Source organism: Lactuca sativa, chromosome 6, assembly GCF_002870075.4.
Source record: "Lactuca sativa cultivar Salinas chromosome 6, Lsat_Salinas_v11, whole genome shotgun sequence".
NCBI classification, from domain to species: domain Eukaryota; kingdom Viridiplantae; phylum Streptophyta; class Magnoliopsida; order Asterales; family Asteraceae; genus Lactuca; species Lactuca sativa.
Genome location: NC_056628.2, coordinates 20,642,356 through 20,665,573, shown reverse-complemented (window position 1 = coordinate 20,665,573; position 23,218 = coordinate 20,642,356). Strand labels below are relative to the sequence as shown.

Here is a 23,218-nt window from a genome sequence, read left to right as displayed (position 1 = left end):
TGAAGGCGTATTGAAATTTGGGGAGATTTCTTATAAGGCATGTAATCTTTTTTCATAAATCATTGACACGCAGAAAATCTCTTAAGTTTTAACCAAGATTCACATTTGCAGCTCGAAAAATCATTGCAATGGCAGGTTTACAAATTTAATTGGAACAGAGTAAATCTAAACAATAAGGTGATAATCACTCTCACTCGAATTTGTTTTCGTTTATTTTAAAGTTTTTAAATTGCTTCTGTTAACTTATTCTGGTGGTTTCTCTCAATTTCGGCCAACATCTTCGATTTGTCGTCCCCTGCTTCGATTCCATCGATTTCTGTTGATTCCGACGACTTCCCTTCTTCATAAGAGGTTAGTAGTTGATCATCTTCTTCGAAACACTTTGTTTGTTAAAAGAAAGGCTTCATGAATTTTTAAATAACTACATAATCTTTTATGTTTATGGAGACAAATTATTTGTATTGATGCTTTTTCTGGCATTATATTTTTTTGATTTTTTTTAATATTTTTAATGAAAAATGGAGTTTCACTATTAAAAAGAGATGCTTACTTTGGTTTATATAATTAGGAGATGATGCTTTTTCTTTTGGTTTATAAACAACTCATCTCATTTTACAAAATGAGTATAAAGCTTTGGAAGGTAAATTATTCGAACTTTTGTTGTGTTGTACATTATAAAAGTTGCTTTACAGAAAACCGAATCCATATAAACAACAAAATTTTGAAAATGGAATAATGGTATTCAACTGTTGTGTAAGTGTGAAATAAAAAATCAAATTTGTTGCGAGATAAGTGCAAAATATCATCTTCTGATGGCAAGTTTTATTTCTTCTGATATAATTTGCTATTTTACCTCCATCAGGTTGTACGTTGGACATAATGCAAATGTTGCACAACATCAGTGAAGGTTCGTATATTTATTTTCTATAATACCAATGTATTGATAAGTATATGTAACAAGGGTAAAAATGTCTTTTTCTTACGCCCAATGTGAGATGATATGGAGGGAGTGGATAAAACAGATATGTATTCTTTTTCTTACCATCCTACTTTCTCAACATTTATGTATTCTCATTTGTGTTGTGTTTGTTGATGATTTACTGGTGCGGATTCTGTTTGTTATTCTGGGAACCCTAGGTATGATATCTTTCCATCTTAATTGGATTATAATTTTACGTATTTTAAGTGAGAAATAAGCTATTCTTCAGTGCTTCTTTCTGTTAAGACTTAAGATATATTCTTAAAATTTAAACCATTGTATATGATTTTGTTCAAAGTTGATCAATTTTTCAAAGTGCATGCTTATTTGTTTTCTTCTTTTTCTTGAAAGAAGATGGTTTGTCTGTAATGACTAAAGATTATGGTCTTGAAAGCTACTCACTATTTTCCTTTGGTTTTTCACATTGCAGTACTTCAACTCCAACACCACCAGCAACTGGAAGTGGAGCCCCAACCCCAAGAACCGGAACCCCAACACCCGGAACCGGAACCGGAACCGAAACCGGAACTGGAACCCCGACACCAGGAACCGGAACTGGAACTGGAACTCCAGGGATTGGAACAAGAACCGGAACTCCAGGGACCGGAACCGGAGCTAAACTTGATTTTTTTTCATTGGTTTGTTTCGATTTCTAATATCAACTCTTTTGTCCTTAGCTATATCATTTTTTTTTTCAAAAGTAGTTCACAATAGTTGCTTCAAGTTCATCCCTGTTATTAAGTGCATAGCAGCTTGCCTTTTGGTATGATGGAATAAAGGAAGGATAGAATTTTTCATTCCATTGCTAGATGGAATTGAATGGATCGTTTTGTTCTTTCCATGTTCCTTACAAACTCAAAACCTAAGTACACTGCTATTATATGACTTCTTTATGTTTAAACTAATTTATTCAAAATGATGTTTCGGAGAACTCTTGGTGGGGGTAAACTGTGGGAGACACCGCTTCACTCAGTCTGCCTTAATGGCCAGAACAATGAAAAATGAAATTTGTCTCACACTTATCCATCTTTTAGGTTATTAACATATTTATCATAGCAGGTATGTATTAAAGCTTAAACAACTATGTTAGATTTATGTATTAGATTAATGTATTTCATATAGCAACTACATGAGATCTTTTTCATGTCTTTAGCGTGTCTAACCCCGCAAAGCGGGGATCTTCCCTAGTTCATACTAAAAGTGATGGCGCTCATTCTTCTACAAAAGAATTTGATTAGTCCACTTACAACTCTGCGATGAATCATGTAAAGTTTTCTATCTTTAAAAGCAGTTCGGATTTCATGATGTTTGTATCCGTACGTTAAGTTAATTCCATCACGACTAATTGATTCATCTGTGTGGATGGTAGCTCTGCTTTTTATTAGGCCTGTCAAAAAAACCCGAAACCCGTTCTACCCACCCGACCCGTTTCGCATTTGGGTAGAATGGGTCGGGTAGAACGGGTAACGGGTATGAATATTCGGGTAATAGGTTAACCCGATAATAATATAGATCGGGTTTTAGGTATGAATATTTATTTTCGGGTATACCCGAATACCCGAATTCGTTTTTTAAATAATATCAAATATACAATGCAGTCACGTACACACACTTCAAATAAAACAAAACCATTTGTTTCCTACTTATGAACGATGACTCGACAGTCGACACAAACTTGCAAAGGGAATACGACGCTAAAACTGAAGTCCTGAACCGTCATCACAATTCTCAGTTTCTCACTATCGCACAAAATAGAATTAAAAAAGTACATAACATATTATAATGATTTGTATTGTTATTATATATGTACTTGTTAATTGTATGGAGTATTTTCCTACCCGATTCATTATTAAACCAACTAACATGTAAAAATAAAAAAATAAAACAATAAATAAATTATCAATAAGTGTCATTTAAGAAAGTTTCGGGTATACCCGATAATTACCCGATCCGACCTCAAACCCGAATACCCAAAACCCGAAAACCCGAATTACAATATAGGTCGGGTATCGGGTATTATTTTTTTAAAGAAATACCCGTTCTACCCGAAACCCGAAAATTTTACCCATTCGACACCCTTACTTTTTATTATTCAGTTCATATATTTGTGTTCTTTTTTCTCTTACTATCTTATTTTGTTCTCAGTTTGATTCTCCTATCCTCTTAAAAAAAGTTGGCATCGATCAAATATCTACGATAATTAAGGTATCACATAAAAACTTATACCTTTCCGAAAGTTAATATCATCTCACAACTACTCAAGTCTATTTGAATTTTGAACACGAACATGACACGACACGACATCATGTTTTTTCCAGTTAACACGAACACGAATTCAAATTTCAGTTTTGGCCCAATTTCGTTTCGTATCGTGTATTTTTGTCGTGCCGTGTCATAAATTATCAACCCTAGTCTACCATGCATTTTTACTCCATTCAATGCAACGTCACCACCTTTTAGCTCATTAAACTCTTCATAGAACCCCATTGGGATGGTCTAAGTGCATGATACAAGGCTTTTTAAATATAATTTTCTCCGAAGGTAACGAAAAATACAAAAAAGAAATGTGAACTTTTGCAACTTATACTTGCTAAATAACTACATTTTATGTTAAGAAAAGTCGTTGTTGGAAAGGCAACAAAAATCTGGAACAAAGATGCTTGAAGAATCGAATATGAAGCCCTACGCATAAACACTTGGCCATAGATATCTATATCTCCTTCCGTAGCAAAAAGATTCGCTGCCTACCAACTTTTTCCTATCATATCACTCTCAACTTTGTAGCGAAGCCCATCTTTAGAACCTAATTTCTCTATCCATCACCAACCTAAAACATTCTCTTTTCTCCACATATCATCCTCAAAAACCCTATATATCTCTCCATGCTCACTCACTTTTCATACTAAAAGGTGAACGCAATCTCTTCAATAATCAAATTGAACACATTCTATACAATCACTAACAGTTCTCAGTTATCTATCATATACATGGACCGAGTCAACATAATGGTTTCTGAGAGGCCTGTGGTGATCTTCAGTAAGAGTTCTTGCATATTATCCTACACAATCAAGTCTCTCTTCAATGACTTGGGTGTGAATCCTACTGTCTATGAGCTCGATGAGATAGCAATGAGCAGAGAGATTGAGCAGGCATTGTCTGGGCTCGGGTGCAGTATGGTCCCGGCTGTCTTCATTGGTGGTAAGTTAGTCGGTGGAACTAATGAGATTATGAGTCTTCAGCTGAAGAGGGATTTGAAGCCAATGCTCATCAGGGCTGGAGCTTTATGGGTTTGATTCAATAAATAATTACTACTATAACTTAACGCAATAAAGCAGGCTTTAAGTTAAATCAAGTTTAGAACAAAATGTAAGACTATATCATAGATCATATTGTATGAGATAACATAAATATATGATGAGGCTACTAGTGTCAGCTTTGAAGTTTATCTCCGCTCTCCTTTCCTTTTGGTTGGTAAGGATGCTGAGCAATAATAACATATTTCTGCTTTTACCTTACATTTTTTTTATATCCTGCGGTTTATTTAACACTAATTTTCTATGTTGTTTATATTGCTAAATCTAGCTAGCTTACGGTTTACGCACTTAGAAACTCTGGCAAATCAGGTATTGATATATGCTAAACTAGTAGAAGTACATGCAGATAAACATTTTCCTAATAGAGACAAAGCAATAAAATAGTTTCACCCAACTCACTGAAATTCGAAGGACAATTAATGTGGCCCGGCAAACTGCAACGATTAGATTGACCATTTGTGGTCGATTTAATCTCAAGAAAATCAAGCTGCATGCATGGTGTAAATTAATAAACATAGTTAATAACTATTGAAAAAATGTAATTCTAACAAGGTGAAAATAATGCTCTAAGTTGATTATACACAAGTTATAGACATGTCCTTAGTGGTTTTTGGCCAAATAGGCTTAACTCGCTTTAGGAGACGGCTTGTGGCCAAGTCCAAGTAACTAAACGAGTACTCAGCCAACATGACCAAATTTTACAACACAACATTTAGGATAATGATTGCATCCTTCTTATTGTGGCGGGTACAGGCAAAAAGTTAGTCGATGCTTATTCCCTTGATATCATCAGCTTGTTCTTTGGGAAAGAAGCTCATGACTCGTAAGCCTTCTACCTCCACATGTCATTGTTCAATTAAGATTTCATATATCGTGCAAAATTCCCTATCACTGCCTGCATATCATAGGAGTTTGGGTTGTGTCTCGGTCTAGTACGGTTGATCATCCTTTTAGACCAACTATCGATCATCTCCTTGATAAGATATTACCTCACTAACGTCCTAATGAGACGTGATCCCCTCCACAAGCGGATATCTCTATTTGATCCTCAAACTACAGAGTATTATAAGCAGTTGTTTCCGGTTATTATTTCCCTCCCAAGGGCAGGTTCTTAAGCGTTACTCACTCATCTGCCACTGAAAACACCACTTCTTGTCTGACTTTCATATGCTAAGCATACCGCCAGCGTTCATCCTGATCTAGGATCAAACTCTCCATGAGATTCATTATTGCATTACATATTGCTTCCTTCTAAGTAGACAAAACAAATTCATAATGGTCTTTGAGTGTAACGTCTAACTTGCAACCATGTGCTTCATATTATCCCGGAGTTCCTTCCCAAAACGTCTAACTTGCATCCATGCGCTTCATATAATCCTGGAGTTCCTTCCCAAAAAATATAGCCACCCTTGACCCATCACATCAATCCCACGTGCCTTTTATCTACGGATGAGCATAGGTGGGTACCCACCTATATTTAATATAACGGGAATCGACGGTTCCTAAAATATTAGAACCATAACAGACTATATCGGTTCTCGATATTTGGAATAGGAACCGAAACTGCCGGTTTTTTTATATAAAAAAAAATCGGGTACAAGAACAAATAAGCTATAAAACCATTTACAATGTCTTAGAGTTTGGTAAATGCTTCAATATAGAATGTCAATCGATTTTAGAGATACTGATGTATGGCTGATGGCCTGGCACTACAAGAAAAAAGACAATTAGCGGCGAAAAAAGTCGCTGATAAAGTGTAACAAAGTCACTAGTACTGGTAATAGCAGCGACACGTCGCCAGTAATAATTCGTCGTTACTGCTTTGTCGTTATTGATCAAAACGTCTCCGATAAACATAATTGTTGTCGCTAATGCTCCTGTCGCCGGCAATACTTGGGGTCGCCGTTAATGCCTATGCCGTCGCTAATGATGATGTAGCCGGTAATAACATTTTTCATTTTTAATTTTTTTTAATCAACGATTTTGGGTATATAAAAACCGATACATAATGACATTAAATATAGAAAAAAAATTACATAAGCACATCCGATTAAATACCAAATATTGTTATAATAAATTTCATATCAAAATAAACAAACAAAGTTTTATAATTCTAACAAGTAGCAAAGTGCAACGACAAGTGTAACATACTACACACAAATTAATAATCCAACAAACCACCATCTCTGTTCCCATCATTTCCTCCTTGATTATTCTCCGGTTGAAAAAACGCATAAAGCTCTTCCCTACATGTCGGGTCGTTGAGCATTACCCAGAGATTTTCCAACTACCTAATAAATAAAAACATATATAAATTTATAAGTTAAATTATCAAACATAAATAAAAACTACCAAAGTACATTCCTATTTCTTGCACTTAAATACAAGATATACCAAAATTATATTGTTATTTCTTGCACTTGGGACTCTCCATGACTCGTTGACCGACCTTACCCCAGCATATTGGGGTCCTGCATTTCCTCACATAGAACATCTCAATAGGAGGTTGATTGATGTTGGCATGATAGCTATTGTTATACGAGAATTCTTCTAATGGAAGATACGTATCGAAGCTACCACCGAAATCCAAAACACACGCCCGCATCATATCCTCCAATGTATGGATGGTCTGGTAGCTCTAACCATCCATCTACGGGTGAAAGTTCATGCTGAAATGCAGATGAGTACCCAAATCCTCGTGAAACGTCTTCCAAAACCTAGAAGTAAACCGGACATCCTTGTATGATACCACCGAAATTGGCACCTCATGCCGTGCCACAACCTCCCTGATATAAACTTCAGCTAACTTCTCCGCAGAGATACTCTCCTAAATCAGAGTAAAGTGTGTGCTCTTGGACAATCGATCCACGATAACCCAAATCGAATCCACTCCATGCACTGTCCGAGGAAGCTTCGTAATAAAATTCATGGTAATCTCTTCCCATTTCCAAACGGGAATGTCAAACGGTTGCATATTTCTGTGTGGCCGTTGATGTTCAGCCTTAACTTTCATGCAAGTCAAGCACCACTCCACATACCAAGCAACGTCTTGATTCATACAGGCCCACCAATAATCAAGACGAAGATCTTTTTACATTTTCTTCGCTTTGGGATTAATGGAGAATATCAATTTGTTCACCTCCTCCATTAGAACTTGACGCGCACCTCCCCAATAAGGAACCCACACTCTACGATGGTGAGTTAATAAACCTCGGCTATCATAATCAAAGGAAGCCACCTAACCCACTATCCACTCACTCTTCCGGTGCTCTTCCTTCATAACCTCAACCTGAGCCTCCCGAATCTGCTCCAAGAGTGGAGTAATCACTATCATCCTCGTACATATATCCTTGATCGGAGTCGCAACCACCGACACTGCCTCCTATTCAGATTCGGCTGATCCATCAAGTACCTTAGGCTCTTTTGATCTGTGTAAATAGTACATCGGACCCCATAGAGGTAATGTCGCCAAATCTTAAGGGCGGAAACCATAGCCCCCAGCTCGAAATCATGCGTTGGGTAATTTGCCTTATGGGGCTTTAGTTTCCTCGAAGCATAAGCATTAACACAACCCCTTTGCATCAATATCACGCCCAATCTCATGATAGAAGTGTTGGATTAGGTGTCTAAGCCCATAACTACTTTTGGTATGTACTTGATTTGATTATGAGCATGATCCTTTTGGGTTGCCTTCACAATAGCAACTAATAGGATGAATTATGGAGAAAGAGGATTTATTATGATTTATTAATATATTATAAGAACAATATATTAATTGAGAAATCATATTATTTAATTAGTATTGATCAAAAATTAGTTTAGAATTAATTTGGTGATCAAAAGAGACTGATTAAATTAACGAGGACTGATTATGTAAATCGGTAATATTTATAGTTTGGGCTCATGGACCTTATTGGTATAAGGGGGACGAAATCTCTATGAGAGTCCATAAAAATTTTGTCCATGTTCAATGGGAGTCCATATGTTCAAACCCTAGAAGCCTCAACTATAAAACAACCACATAAGACCCTAAAAACGTGACCAAGAATTCTAAGAGAACCCTAGACGTTTTTGAAGCCTCCTCATCTCTCTCTTGTTCCTCCTTGTTGCTAGTGGTGTTTTTGACTCCATTAGAGATGCAACATTTGAGGCACTAAGCTTTCAAAGGTCAAGGATATTCAAGATGAACTTGTTATTGCTACATAACAAGAGAGGTAAGATCTAAACCCTAATCATATGTCAATTTCGAAATATGTATGCTAGTTATAGGGTTAATGCTTTGGTATTCATAGTTGTATGTTCAAGTTAGAAAAACCTAGATCAAAGCAATTACGGTTACGTGTACACCATAGGAATGATGTTATGCTCAAAACCCAACAAGATACGTCACAATAAACCACGAAATACTCAAAATCCTCCGTCAGGATCAAAATCGGTGCCTCGCACAATCTCTGCCTCAAGGTCTCAAACGTTGCCTGCTACTCAAGCCCCTAACGAAAAGTGGCAATCATCTTCATCATTCGTGTAGGGGGAACTGCTATCTTGGAGAAATCCTAAATGAATTTCGGGTAATAATCTACTAACCCAAGGAAACTTTGAATCTCAGCTGGAGACCTCAGAACCTCCCACCTCATCACGACCTCAACCTTAGCCGGATCAACCAGAATACCATTCTAGTTGACAAGGTGCCCTAGAAATTACACCTCCGGCAACCAGAACTCACACTTGGGGAACTTTGCATACAGTTTCTCCCTCCTCAAGGTCTACAACACCTACCTCAAGTGCTCCTCATTGTCTTGGAATAGACCAGGATGTCATCGATGAATACAATCACAAAACGATCCAACATCAGTCTGCACATGCAGTTCATGAGGTCCATGAACGCGGTTAGACCATTAGTGAGCCCAAAGGGCATCACCACGAACTCATAATGAACATAACAAGTCTGGAAGGACGTCTTTTGCACATAATATTCTCTGACCCTCATTTGATGATAACCTGAATGAAGATTAATCTTGTAAAACCAAGATGCACACTGAAGCTGGTCAAACAAACCATCAATACTCAGGAGTGGATAACGGTTCTTCACCGTTAGCTTATTCAACTCCCGGTAGTCAATACACATATGATACGACCCATCCTTCTTCTTCACAAATAAGATTTGCGCACTCCAAGGCAAACTACTCGATCGGATGAACCCCTTGTAAACAGGCCTTCCAGCTATGTAGACAACTCTTGCATCTCTGGTGGAGCTAACCGATATGGTTCTTTGGCTATCGGAGCCGCACCAGGAACCAAGTCTATCAGGAATTCCACCTACCTCTTCAGAGGCACTCCAGGCAAATCATTCAAAAACACATCCGGGTACTCCCACACAATCGGCACATCATTAACCGAATCCTTACCCTTATCTCGAGAATCCATAACATAGGTGACCATACTGGAACAACCCTGATGAAGATAGCATTTGGCCCTAGCGGCTAAGCATAGGACTGACCGCACTGAGCGCCCTCTCCACAGACCACCAACTCTCCTCCACTTGGGGTCCGAACACGGACCATCTGATGCTCACAATCAATCACTGCCCCATTGGAGCTCAGTCAATCAATCACCACAATAACCGTGTTCCCGTGTAAAGAAATGGGAACCAAGTTGATCGGAAACTGCTCGTTAAACATCTCTAGAACACAATCTTGATGAACCCTTAATACCTGGACATATCGATCATCCACAATCTCAACCTCTATGGATGATCCAGCTCACCCGTAGCCCCTAAAGCAAATAATATCAAAGCAGAGATGTCATTCACAAGGAACGATCCTAAAACAAAACACACAAATATAAGCAGAGAATTCAGCATAAATAAAGAGTTAAGGAGAAGAGACATACTCGTCACCACATCTAGTGCAGCACGCAACTCCTCGGCAGTCAGCTGAAAAGCCCTGCTCCTCACAATAGGTGCATCCGCCTTGCCCTAGCAGCTGTCATTAATACCTAGGGTCGTTGGAGCAGGTGCTACCACTGTTCCTCTTGATGCTAAACTAGGTCAGTTGGCCTTCTTGTGGCCCTTCTAATTGCAATGAAAGCAAATCAAATTTGATGTCTGTGTGGTGGTGATAATAGCAGTGCAATCCTAGCTAAAGTACCCTGTCTTGTCGCACTTGTAGCAACACAAACCACCTGCTCTGCAAACCCCATCATGCGACATGCCACATTTGCCACAGCGGCTCCGACCCTTTGACCTAGAGTCGAAACCCTTGGGTTTCTTCGCCAAAACCCTAATTGTCTGCCTATGCTATGCCTTCCTATTCCCAATGTGATCCAAATCAATCTCTTGTTCCCGCGCCCTAGATATCATGGTATCGGGTCTTCCTCATCTCCTCATCAGATGTATACTAAGGTACCAACAAATCCCTCCCTTTGAACTTCGTGGTGATCTCTGCCACCATCTCAGTCATCTGCCTCATGTAAAAGAACTCCCTAGCTAACTACTTCAACTCAACATTTGGTGCAAACTCTGCTCAAAAACCGAGTAAAAAAATATGGCCATGTCATGGACTCAATGGATGGGGCTTTCAAAGCATAGCCGACCTCCTCCAACCAATGTTAGGCTCGCTCCCTCAAACATCCTGCAGCGAACTGTTGGGTTTTGAGCATTCTAACACTCCTAAGTGTACATGCAACCCTAATTACCTTGGATCTATGTTTTCTCTATTATACATGCAAATAAGAACATCCAAGGTATTATCCTAATCTAGCATACAAATCAATAAGTGTAACAAGATAGAATACATACATTTTGTTGTAGCTTGATGTCTTCAAGCTTTAAGAGCTTAGCCCCAATAGTGTGGAAGCCTCAAGTGGAATCACAATCACCAAAACACTTAGAATAGCTTGACAGAATTCTACAACTCATGAAATCAGCTAGCCCTTTCTTTTCACACTCTAGTGGCCGATTTTGGTCAAGAATAAGATGCTTATATAGTTAGGGTTACACCATGTAAGCCCTAATTGACATGGCCTTTCATTTCCATGATCCATGGGTACAAATACACCATGGAGTATCCATGGACCATCCTATGGGTTTTAGCCCAACTTGATTATCCATGGAGCATTAGCCCACTATATAAGTATGGATGATTTACACAATCAACCCATATATTTAATTAGTCTTCTTTTGATCACTTAATTAATCCTAGATTAATTCTTGATCAATACTAATTAAATAATCTTATTATTCTTATTATTAATATACTAGAACTTATAATATATTAATAACCATAAGTGTCTTATTTCTCTCATTATAGTCTATCCAAGTGCATGATGGTATGCAACCCAAATGGAGCATGCCGGGTCGGGTCAAGTCTTACCAATTATAGTTATGGACTTAGACATTAATCCAACAGTCTCCCACTTGGATAAGTCTAAAACTATTATTGCGTATGACTTCAGGAACCAACCGGCAATCGTAGCTCTCAAAAGCTTTTGTCGAACTCTGACCTTGTAGATGAACTCTGACCTTTTTCAGTGACTTGTCCATTAGATAAGGGATCATATATTCCTCCATTCTAGATATCATATGGACTGAGACATGGATTATAATCATTCTCTCCGTCCATTTGTTGTTTCCCGATTTGCGATTTATGACGACTAACTAATTGAACAAATCAAATCAGTCCTGGCCCGGCCGAGCACTTCCATTTGTCATCATCAAATCATCGAGGGGCCCACAGATATCGCTTTTATCCCGAAGGTAAAAGGAACGGATAAACTTCGATTCATATGGCTTGTTCTACTACTTGTTGAATCATACACAAAGGCACGTTTTATAACACCGAGTTACCGTATGCGTTTACGTGCAATCAATGTACTATCAACTCATAGTAACAACTCATATCTCTAGGTTTGAAGAATATAAGATATTATCATCTCATGATCACTCGTGATAAAATCCATGAAGTGATTCCAATGAGCGCGGGTTGAATCCAATACTCAGAACTTATGAGCACTCATGAGTGTTGTAGCCCTTTGTCCAACACCTTAGACCTCTACAAGCCAACCCATGACAGTCTTAATTCATATCTACTTCCAACATATGATCGACTGTGGATGGTTTGAATAACTTAGTCATTCCGAAAGAATAACCCAGTTTATTCGGGAAGTCAAAACATGCAAAATGAAACACAATAATAATTGAATCCAATATGGTATCAACTCTTTGAACATAAATAAAACACCTTTTATTTATCACCATATGATTACACATTATTCATTGTATACTGTTTCAGCTATCAACTTTATTCTTGAATTTAAAACAATAGTTGTCCCATGCTCTAAGCATGTACACTATGTTTTCTTAAACACTAGTCATCCCATACACCAAGTATGCATACTATGTTTGTCTATGATCTTTACTTTGTGAACTAGATCAATTGAACATAACTTCAATGATTCTCTTTTCACACTCCCAAATCCTTACTGCAAATGCAAGAATTCCAAATTCATGCCATTTACTGAAATCTGTTAGATTCTAAACTTATATGCATTGATCCTCTTGTAATGATTATGCACAAAGTCATACAGACTTGACAACAAACATTACAGAGCATTCTAAAGGAGATCAGTTCCTTGGAAACATCCTTCTTGCATTAAGTTTCCTTAATCTTACACAGATTGAAAAATCTTAACTTTGAAACATTTGCAGATTCCATTCTGACTTATCACTTCTGAACAAGAGTTGTCTCCTTATAGATTATGTCAATATGGTCCTTCCAGAATTATCACTATACTTCCAACTGTCCTTGAGCAACCAATCTTTGGTAAACCTTAGATTGTCCTCGACAATTGTTTAATCCTTTTAGTCATATCCAGTTCTAAACCTTTTCCCTTCTTAATGCCCCAGGCATTTGGAAAATTTTAGAAAGGATGAATATAGCACATGTAATCGATCCTATATCCGAAGCATATGGGACACGATTCATGATGTCTTACATAAAGACTAAACCAGTCTTTTGCTATAATATTTCCATTTCAATTTGCCAAGTTCTCATAATTCAGATTATGAAAAGGGATGCCGTAATCATAATCGAATTTTAGAACGCAAATAATGGACCCATATACAGAATTTCCTTATGTTGAGCCATTCCAACATGAAATTCATATATATATCCTTGACTAAATGATTAAAACCTCACGATCTAAGCTTATAGATTTGAGATGAAGTATAATTTCCTCTCCCTTAATTATAGCAAAACAACTCTTTCCCAGTTGAAACTTTTGTTTTCTATAATTAACATTGCTAACTTGCAATACTTATCATAATTATCATGCTCCTACTAACATGATGATTATTAGCATAACACTTATGCTCCCACTAGCTTTGACATGTACCCAGAAATTAGCTGGACTTCTAGAAATCAATACTTCATTGACTTTCTTACCAAAGTTCAGATTTCTGATACTAGATTGTTTTGATAAGACTTTATCAAAATCATACACCTTCCCTTAGATACCACACTTGTGAGTCTAAAAAATTATGAAGAGGTATGCCGTAATCATAATGGTTAGACCTTTTTTGCCACTTCTCACAAGTCCAGGTTAGTGTGCCGGTAAACCACACATGCTCCACTAACGACTTTGAGAATGCAAATATCACAATTGCTATCTAGCTAAAATCTACTTAGTGAAAGTGTTTCCTCACCATCATTTTCATGAATCGGAGAGAAACCTTATGACACTTAGATTTAATGGTGTATGTGTTCTTATCCATGTGAGTTGTCATAACCATAGTCACAAGACAAGGATAATGACAAATCCAAACTCATATGGATTGAACTCAATCTTAATTTCTTGCCACCTGGCAGCTCAAGGGCCTGCCATTGCTTCCAAGTTTTTGTGCAACAAACTGAGAACTCTAAGAACTCATATGCAAGGCCAACTTTAACTGGAATGGGCACAGATATGTCAACACGATAGGTTATTAACCTCAATTCGTGTGCGAGTGAAGAACGTCAGGTTCTATTCTTGATTAGTTCTTGAGACTTTCAAGACCTTAATGACTCCCACTGTCCTCTTGACATATAAGACTCCCTTGTCAAATATCCAAGAGATAGTGTGGATTCTAATCAAGACAAACACTTCACACAATTGGCCTAAGTTGGTCTTTGTTTTATCCAAAACATCACAACTTACCAATTTCAAATGTACAAGAGTAGAAAACTTTTACTCTTACATTTGACAAGTGTTTTAACCTTCTTTTGAGACATGTCACTCAAGTTACAATCTTGGAGTATGACTCTAAGACTTGTATTGGAACGAAGTATGACTCATCTTCTTGATTTAACCACTTCAACAATTCAAGTTCCTCTTCTTAGTCATAAGAATGCACTAAGATTTCCTTAGAGAACTAATTGTGCTATGGTTTCTTAATCATTAAGATGATCACAAAACTGATACTAAAGTACTCTCCCATCTTTTCAGATTTGAGAAGCTTTTATCCTTCTGCCATTTTGATTCTTCTTATTTGCTCTGCCATACATTGGAACCTTATCCAATGTCTCAGAGTTACACTTAAGCTTGTAAGTATAATCATATTTACTGAACTTAAGTAAATCATGACGAATAGTCTTATCACTCTTTTGTGGTGGACTTAATCAGTGACAAGAATGTGTACTCGATCCCTTAGTCCTTTACTTGACTCACACATCCATGTGAACAAGTAATTAGTCTTAATTTTCCAAAACTTGAAAGTTGTCATCCATCATGCTTTACAACTTGCATGATTCCAAGTTCCGGTCCAATTGAAACTTAGGTGATGAGAATCTTTCCTTATTTGGTAAATCTAGACATTACCACAAATGAAAGAATCAATTTCATATTTCCACTCATGCTCTTAATGGAATCATATAAGCAACAATTTTTCCTCAAATGCCATTGTAAGGATATTTTAAAATAAATAAAAGCAAAATTTTTTTCTTTATTTTAAAACTATGCGGAAAAACTTATCCTTACAATCCATATGAAAAACTTCTTGTTATCTATTCCTAAACAATATCTCATAACTCCTAAGAAGTAGCTCAAGAATCTGATCTTCAAACTATGCGATAGAAATCCATCTACGCCATCAGATTCAGCATATTCTTTCTTTAAGTTTCTTCACTTTTCTTTGATTTTTAAAAACATCACCATGTGACCCAGTCACATCATGTATCAAGAATCTCAGAATAGAAACTTAGCAGAGTTAGATAGTGGACTTTACCTGAAGTAGAGTCAAACTTATTGACTTTAACATCCTTAGGTAAATTTGGCAGCTTCGCAACCAATGCCCCTTCCTTTGGCAATATAAACATATGGACCCTTTGATAATGGTACAAGAGACTATCACAGACTTAGCCTTTCTCTTTACCATTTGGTCAACCGAGTTGACTATGGCCGATCCTTTTCCATCGGGAAGAGAGAGCTTTACTAGATATCCAATGTCATTATTGTCAATGTCCATAAAGTTTTAGGAAGTTGATCTTAACAAATAGATAAGATCATTAAGGGTCCTGTCATAGTCTGTTTCATAGGTGTCCCAAAGGAACTCACTATGTGACTTAGAAAGTGATTGAACCACCGACTTTCTCAAGACTTTGACACCCAACTCTCCCGGCTTGTCAATATGTGACTACATCTCCAAGACGTGACCACACCTAGACCTTGCCTTGCCAATGGGGCTTGAGTGACCTTAAACTTTTCAAGAACTTGTGGGTTAGGGAGAATGGTTGGAGGAGGAGAAAGAAGTATGATATCCATGGGACATCATCTTCATTAGATAACCTTGTTTCAAGAGATTTGGGAAGATCATAGGTGTCTAAACCAGACATCTTTTGGGAGATATTCAAGATAGTTGATTTTAAGTCCTTAATATGACACCCAATATGAAATATTAAGGCTAGGACCCAACAAACTATTTTATAACTTAGAAGAGGTATGCCGTAATCCAAGCTATAAAATATTTGAAGGTAGGTGAATGACGATTCACCAATTTCCACCAAGATAAACGAAATGTATTATTAGGTTTTAATTGGTTTTGAAACTCCTAGATCTTTGAGATTCATTGAACTGTTCAAAGGCATGTTTCAATCTCGAGTGTGCCCTTCAGGTTTTGTGACTGGGATGCCGAGGATCACAAAACAAGGTGTGAAGTAACCATGCAAATCACTTGGTACCCTTAATAAATTACCCCTCAATCGATGTGCCGGTTAACCACACACGCTCCATTGATACTATGATAAATATTAAGTCACCCTTTATCTACCTTGTTAAGTCCAAGTTAGTGTGTCGGTTAACCACACACGCTCCACTAACGACTTAGACAAAGTGTAAAGTGTAATTTCATGGGTTAGCACCTTATTCACATTTTTCCTAAGTAACTAAGATTGGGTATCATTAAGAGTTTAGTTACTTAGTATTATCATTAATACTTTTAATGAAGGAGAATTATAGTCTTGTCAAACCCGTTCGGCTAACGACCCTCCACCGGTCAAGCAAGCGGTGGGTGAGAGTGGACACCCATTAAGTTGCCATTTTATAGGCAACAACCTTATACCCACCTTATAGACCGGCTTCGTGAATGAGGCGTACTAGCGGTAAGACTGACTTTACTCTTATACATATATATATTATTAACTTATAATATTATAAAGTATAAGGGTTGAATTTTAACTTTTAAAATTCTAAGGGCTAACTTGGAATTAAAGTATTCATAAGGAAAACTTTTCAAATTCCAAAACTTGAGGGCAAGTTTTGAAACTATTCAAAACTAATTAATTCCATAACTTATGTGTTTAAAGTAGTTTTAATCCAAAAACTCTTCAAGTTCCATAACTTGAGGACAAGTTATGGAAGACTTTAAACTAATAAAAGAAGTAACTTTTTCTTTATTTTATAACTTATGGATTTAATTATGGTTACATATTTTTCTTCAATGAAGTGACTCTTGAACTTCCATAACGTGAGGACAAGTTTGGAGTCATAAAAAATTATTCAATGACACAAGACTCTTCATTTTGTAACCATTGCCAACTTTTATGAGTTTTATGAGTCTTAAATGTGACTCTTCATGTAACTTGAGGAAAAGTTACACAAACACATTTTATACTCAATTCTTAGATTAAAATGGATTGAAAACAACTATTTCAATTAACTTTTCTATTAATCTAAGCAACTCATAAGAACAAGATAATTCAAATCAAACTTTTTCATGTAATTAGTCTAAACCTTAAACTAATACAAAACATGAATCTATTGACAATTATCTTTGAAAATGGATTAGCATGAACATTACCACATCAAAAACAAGTTTATAAGTTCAAAAACAACTTAGGGTAATGTTCCTAGTCCATTTCTAGCCAAAAAACTCGAAAATATGCTGTCTGGGGTTCCAACTCGTCGAGTGCATGAACAAACTCGGCGAGTTGGATCGAATTGATCACATTTTAGGCATGGACTCGCCGAGTCCTCTAATGGACTCGCCGAGTCTGATGATCAGACAGCACCAAATTCGTTTTTTCAGCTTCTATTGCAGGTATAACAAGAAAACAAGCCTAGGCTCTGATGCCACTGTTGGGTTTTGAGCATTCTAACACTCCTAAGTGTACATGCAACCCTAAATACCTTGGATCTATGTTTTCTCTATTATACATGCAAATAAGAACATCCAAGGTATTATCCTAATCTAGCATACAAATCAATAAGTGTAACAAGATAGAATACATACCTTTTGTTGTAGCTTGATGTCTTCAAGCTTTAAGAGCTTAGCCCTAATAGTGTGGAAGCCTCAAGTGGAATCACAATCACCAAAACACTTAGAATAGCTTGAGAGAATTCTACAACTCATGAAATCGGCTAGCCCTTTCTTTTCACACTCTAGTGGCCGATTTTGGTCAAGAATAAGATGCTTATATAGTTAGGGTTACACCATGTAAGCCCTAATTGACATGGCCTTTCATTTCCATGATCCATGGGTACAAATACACCATGGAGCATCCATGGACGATCCTATGGGTTTTAGCCCAACTTGATTATTTATGGAGCATTAGCCCACTATACAAGTATGGATGATTTACACAATCAACCCATATATTTAATTAGTCTTCTTTTGATCACTTAATTAATCCTAGATTAATTCTTGATCAATACTAATTAAATAATCTTATTATTCTTATTATTAATATACTAGAACTTATAATATATTAATAACCATAAGTGTCTTATTTCTCTCATTATAGTCTATCCAAGTGCATGATGGTATGCAACCCAAATGGACCATGCCGGGTCGGGTCAAGTCTTACCAATTATAGTTATGGACTTAGACATTAATCCAACACGAACCTCACCTTCAAACCCTCGGGGTAGAAGCTCGTCATCTGAGCACACTCATTGTTATCAGAGTACAAATTCGTAAAATTTCTAAATACGGAAACCATAGGGTGATGTGGTGTGATTAGGCCGGGCCCTTCCCTTTCAAACTGGGAGTACTTGAAACATAAACTAAAAATTGTAAGCACAGATATTAGTGAGTTCCACCAAAATACCACATATTAAGCAAACATACAACCAAGCATATATGGGTGCTTGCCAACCCCTTCGGTCTATTTCAACCAGATACTATCAAGCATATTATGGTCATTTCAATCCCCTTCGGTCTATTTCAACCAGATACTGTCAAGCATATTTAGGTGCTTGCAATCCCCATCGGTCTATTTCAACCGGAATCAGGTCTATTTCACCCCTACTACTACCACATAATATAATAACAATAATCATAGAGTCATCAGGCAAATACAAGCATAACTGACAATTGTCACAAAGACAATCATCACACTACATCATAAACTAGTGGGTTAGCATTGGTGCCTTCGACCCACAGATACAGTAAAGGAAAACTCACCTCAGACTGTAGGTATCAAATCGCACTCAGTGGATGACTCGTGAAATCCTCTCCCTAAGGTACCAACACAAAACCCTAATTAGAAATAGGTTCAATACCCTAGCCCGAGGGTCCAAACCTTAATTTTTATCTTAAAAGCAGAAAGGGTTGCTTAGCCCTTGCCTCATTGGACCTATCTTACCAAGTCCCAAATCCAACTAGTCCAAAAAGCATTCCAAGCCCAACTACAAGCCCCCGTACCCCCCCTCCCCCAAGGCCCAATATGGCCCAAGAGCACCTAACATGGCCTTAAGCCTAAAAACGTCATGCTACAATAGGTGGGTCCGATGCCCAACCAAAACAAGTCCAAAGAACAACCAAAACACGAGTTCAAAAGTCTCACAAGCCCACAGACGGCGTACACGCGACATACATGGCTCGTACACCCATTATACGTTGATGATCCGTAAGACGGGTCACTGGCCCATTATACGCATGGTACTCTAGAGTACGCCCAACGTACTGGCCAGTCAGCCTATTTTTGTTCCCAAGTCTTAATCCATTCATCTTCAACGTCCAAAACTTAAATCCAAGCTCATAATAACGTATTAAGCCATAAAGTTGCAAACTTTATGCTTTTGCATGCCTTGTTGGGGCTCAAACTATGAATTAAGCCCTCTAACTCACTTAGGTGGTCACAAACACATGCACGGTTGAGTCTTAACCTCCAAGATATGGTTTTTATGACTACATACACTTCTAAGAGTCCAAAAGGACAACTCAAATGGCCAATAGTAGCTCATACTCCAAGAAACGAATTTATGGGACCAAAAGATGCTAAAATCTACCGTAAACCTTGATCTATGCTTAAAATGATCAAGGTTCATACTTTATACCTTCAATAGGCTAGAAATGGTGCACAAAATCTAGATCTACAATCTCCTTATTTTCCTTTGCTTCTTCCTAAAGTTCCTTCTTGTTCAAAACCACCAAAGAACACCCAAACACTCAATGTAAGCTAAACAAATGCACTAAAGATGGCTAGGGTTCGAGATTGGCACTAAAAGGGAAATGGAGGCTGAAAGGGTAATGGACTTGTGGGACTTAAGGACTTTGAATATGGTGCAATCCCTAAAATTTATGGTTTGTCCATGACTCGAGTACGCCCAACATACGTTGGGATCACCCCCGAAGGCGTGCATGCACGGAATACGTCGTGCGTACCTAATGTACGTCCAACATACTCATGAGACCCTTCACCCCCTTCTAGTCTAATTAAATAGGATAATGGGTTAAATCCATACCTAGCGACTTGGACGCTTCACTCATCGAGCTTCCGACTCTGAGGGGGATGTTAGTGTATCACACATCACAATTGCACTTGTGATTGTTCCGTATTCACTAAATGTCTTGTTTAAGTCATCATTTGTTATTGATTCATAAAGGTTCTTAATAAAGACATTATTCAACTTTCTCTTGTCAACAACCAATTCTCTTTCTTGCTTACATAGGAAGGGGCCTATTGTTGGGTTTTAGTTCAAAATAATTTCATAAACTTGAAAAATATGGCAACGAAAGACTTTAATTTTTGAAATAACATAAACATTTTATACCCACCAAGGATTTTCTTGCAAGTTATAGAAAGATTAAAACACCAACCAAAGAAGAGGTGAAGAAATAACAACCTTTGTAGCTCTTTGGGTCCTCTCGAGAGGCTTGGAAGTTGATGAAGAATGTGGAACCTTTGAGACACCAACAATGACTCAACTTGATGTAGATGCTGATGGGTTTTAGCCATAAGAACTTTCCTATGTGCGCATGCAAAACCCTAATGCTTGGATCTAGGATTTCTAATTAAACATGCTTTGAATCCAAGACTTCTAATGACTATTTAGGAATAAGAACAATAATAAACCAGATCTAGAATCATACCTTTGAATTCCTTGTTGATCTTGTTGTCTTGGAGCTTCTAGAGTCACAATTGTCACTCCTCTAATGGCTTACAAACACCAAATAGCAAGGAGGATGATTTGGGAGAGAGGAGAGGGGAGGAATTTGGCCAGGACTTCTCTAGTTTTGGTGAAGTACCGAATTCTTAGCCATGGGGTCTATTTATACTTGTAGACTCCTTAAGGGTTACAACCTAAACCCTAATTGGATAATCTTCTCTTAAGGCTATCCAAATCCATTCCTTAGATAAGCAATGGACGATTTGAGCTATCCTTTAACTTCTAGAATCCGTCCAATCTATATCTATATGGATTTACAGTCTAAAGTTTAACTATCAAACAATTGACAGTTTATACCCTCTTATTTAATTAATCTCTTTAAGTCACCAAATTAATTCCAATTAATTCTATGACTTATATTAATCAAATAACAATATTATTATTCTTTATATTATTCTCATAATATATTAATAATATTTACTCTCTCTTAATAAATCATCCTATCAAGTTGCTATGGTGAAGGCAAGCCAAAAGGACCATGCACAACCGGGTCAAATACTTGCCTAATATAGTTGCAGCCTTAGACACTATTCCAATAGTCTCCCGCTTGGATAAGTCTAGTAACTATATGCACAAGTACAATTCGGTTTGCAATCGTAGCTCTCAAAGACGCTGTCAAACTCTGATCTAATCAATCTTGTCCTTTAGATAAGGGATCATACAGTCCTCTGTTAGATATCATGCTGACAATCCTATGGAATGGTTAGTCAAGCATTTAGGCTTCTCGATCTCTGATTTATTTGACATAGAACTTAATCGAACACAACAATTTAGTTCTGACCGGGCCCGACACATAAGTCAAATCAAATCATCGAGCAGCCGAGATATCAATTTTACCTTCTTAGATAAAAGTTACAGATAAACTTCGACTTATATGCATTTACTTATTCATTAACCAACTATACACAATAATGCGTTTTATAACACCGAGTTACTGATGCGTTTTTGCATTATCAATGTACAATCAATTAACAAATAATAAACCATATATCTAGGTTTTAAGACTATATGATATTATCGTCTTGCGATCACCCTTTTATATCATATTACATAAGGTGATTCCAGCAAGCGCGGGTTTGTTCCAATGCTCAAAACTAGTTCATAAGCACTCATGAACGTTGCAGCAACACTTTGCTATGTCCAACACCATTTAGACAATCTACACACCAATTCATGACAATCTTCATTCATATCTACTTCCAACATATGAACGATTGTGGACAATTTGAACAATTCGATTACTCCTAATAAACTCAATTATTCTGGAAGTCAAAACATGCAAAGTGAAACAATAGTTAAACAATTAACATAAGATAGTAACATTACTCATAAATAAAACTCCTTTATTTAATCATCAAATGTCAATTACATTTATCTATTACACGTTTCTAATACTATCTAATCTATGCTAATATCATCCTTCAGCCCAATACTCCTAGCATGCTGCAAGTGCTTAACCCTACTCAGCCCCTTCGTAAGTGGATCTGCTGGGTTATCTTCTGATGATATCCTCTTCACTACGAGTTGTCCTTCTTCTACACGATGTCTAATGAAGCGATATTTTATGTCGATATGTCTTGATCTACCATGATCCCTCAGTTCCTTGGTCAAGGTAACCTCTCCTTCATTATCACAGAAAATCTCCATGGGCTCCTTTATGGCAGGTACAACTCCAAGATCACCGATGAAGTTCTTTAGCCATATTGCCTCCTTCGACGCTTCGCTCGCTGCAATGTACTCTGATTCGCACGTTGATTCAGCTACGGTTTCCTGCTTGGAACTTTTCCATGTCACTGCTCCTCCATTTAGGGTAAAGACCCAGCCCGACTGCGAACGGTAGTTGTCCCTGTCGGTCTGAAAACTGGCGTCACTATACCCTCGCACCTTCAAGTCATCACTCCCTCCGAGGAATAAGAACCATTCCTTCGCCCTCCGAAGGTACTTAAGGATGTTCTTCACCGCAATCCAATGTGCTCTGCCAGGATTCACTTGATATCTACTAACC

At 37.4% G+C, this 23,218-nt stretch overlaps 2 protein-coding genes and 1 long non-coding RNA gene across 3 annotated transcripts in view; 2 read left to right on the top strand and 1 right to left on the bottom strand.

Moving 5' to 3' along the window:
• The first annotated feature begins 112 nt into the window (after nucleotides 1–112).
• LOC111900007 (uncharacterized) lies at nucleotides 113–1,799 on the top strand. Its single transcript, XR_008224693.1, has 3 exons — nucleotides 113–351; nucleotides 863–1,137; nucleotides 1,410–1,799. It is a non-coding gene; the product is annotated as an uncharacterized LOC111900007 (long non-coding RNA).
• Nucleotides 1,800–3,854: 2,055 nt separating this feature from the next.
• LOC111900005 (monothiol glutaredoxin-S5) lies at nucleotides 3,855–4,494 on the top strand. The gene has a single exon (XM_023895888.3). It carries the CDS (start codon nucleotides 3,967–3,969, stop codon nucleotides 4,270–4,272), a length of 306 nt encoding a protein of 101 aa, XP_023751656.1. The 5' UTR covers nucleotides 3,855–3,966; the 3' UTR covers nucleotides 4,273–4,494.
• Nucleotides 4,495–6,454: 1,960 nt separating this feature from the next.
• The window catches only part of LOC128126753 (polyadenylate-binding protein 2-like), a 61,142-nt gene continuing 44,378 nt past the window's right edge, over nucleotides 6,455–23,218 (bottom strand). The window contains exon 3 of the mRNA XM_052764853.1: nucleotides 6,455–6,580. Coding sequence (XP_052620813.1) covers nucleotides 6,455–6,580 — 126 coding nt within the window. The remainder of the gene's footprint in view (nucleotides 6,581–23,218) is intronic.

Bases quoted from the DNA above. Each gene is read 5' to 3' on its own strand.
- LOC111900005 (XM_023895888.3), top strand. From the start codon at position 3,967: ATGGACCGAGTCAACATAATGGTTTCTGAGAGGCCTGTGGTGATCTTC.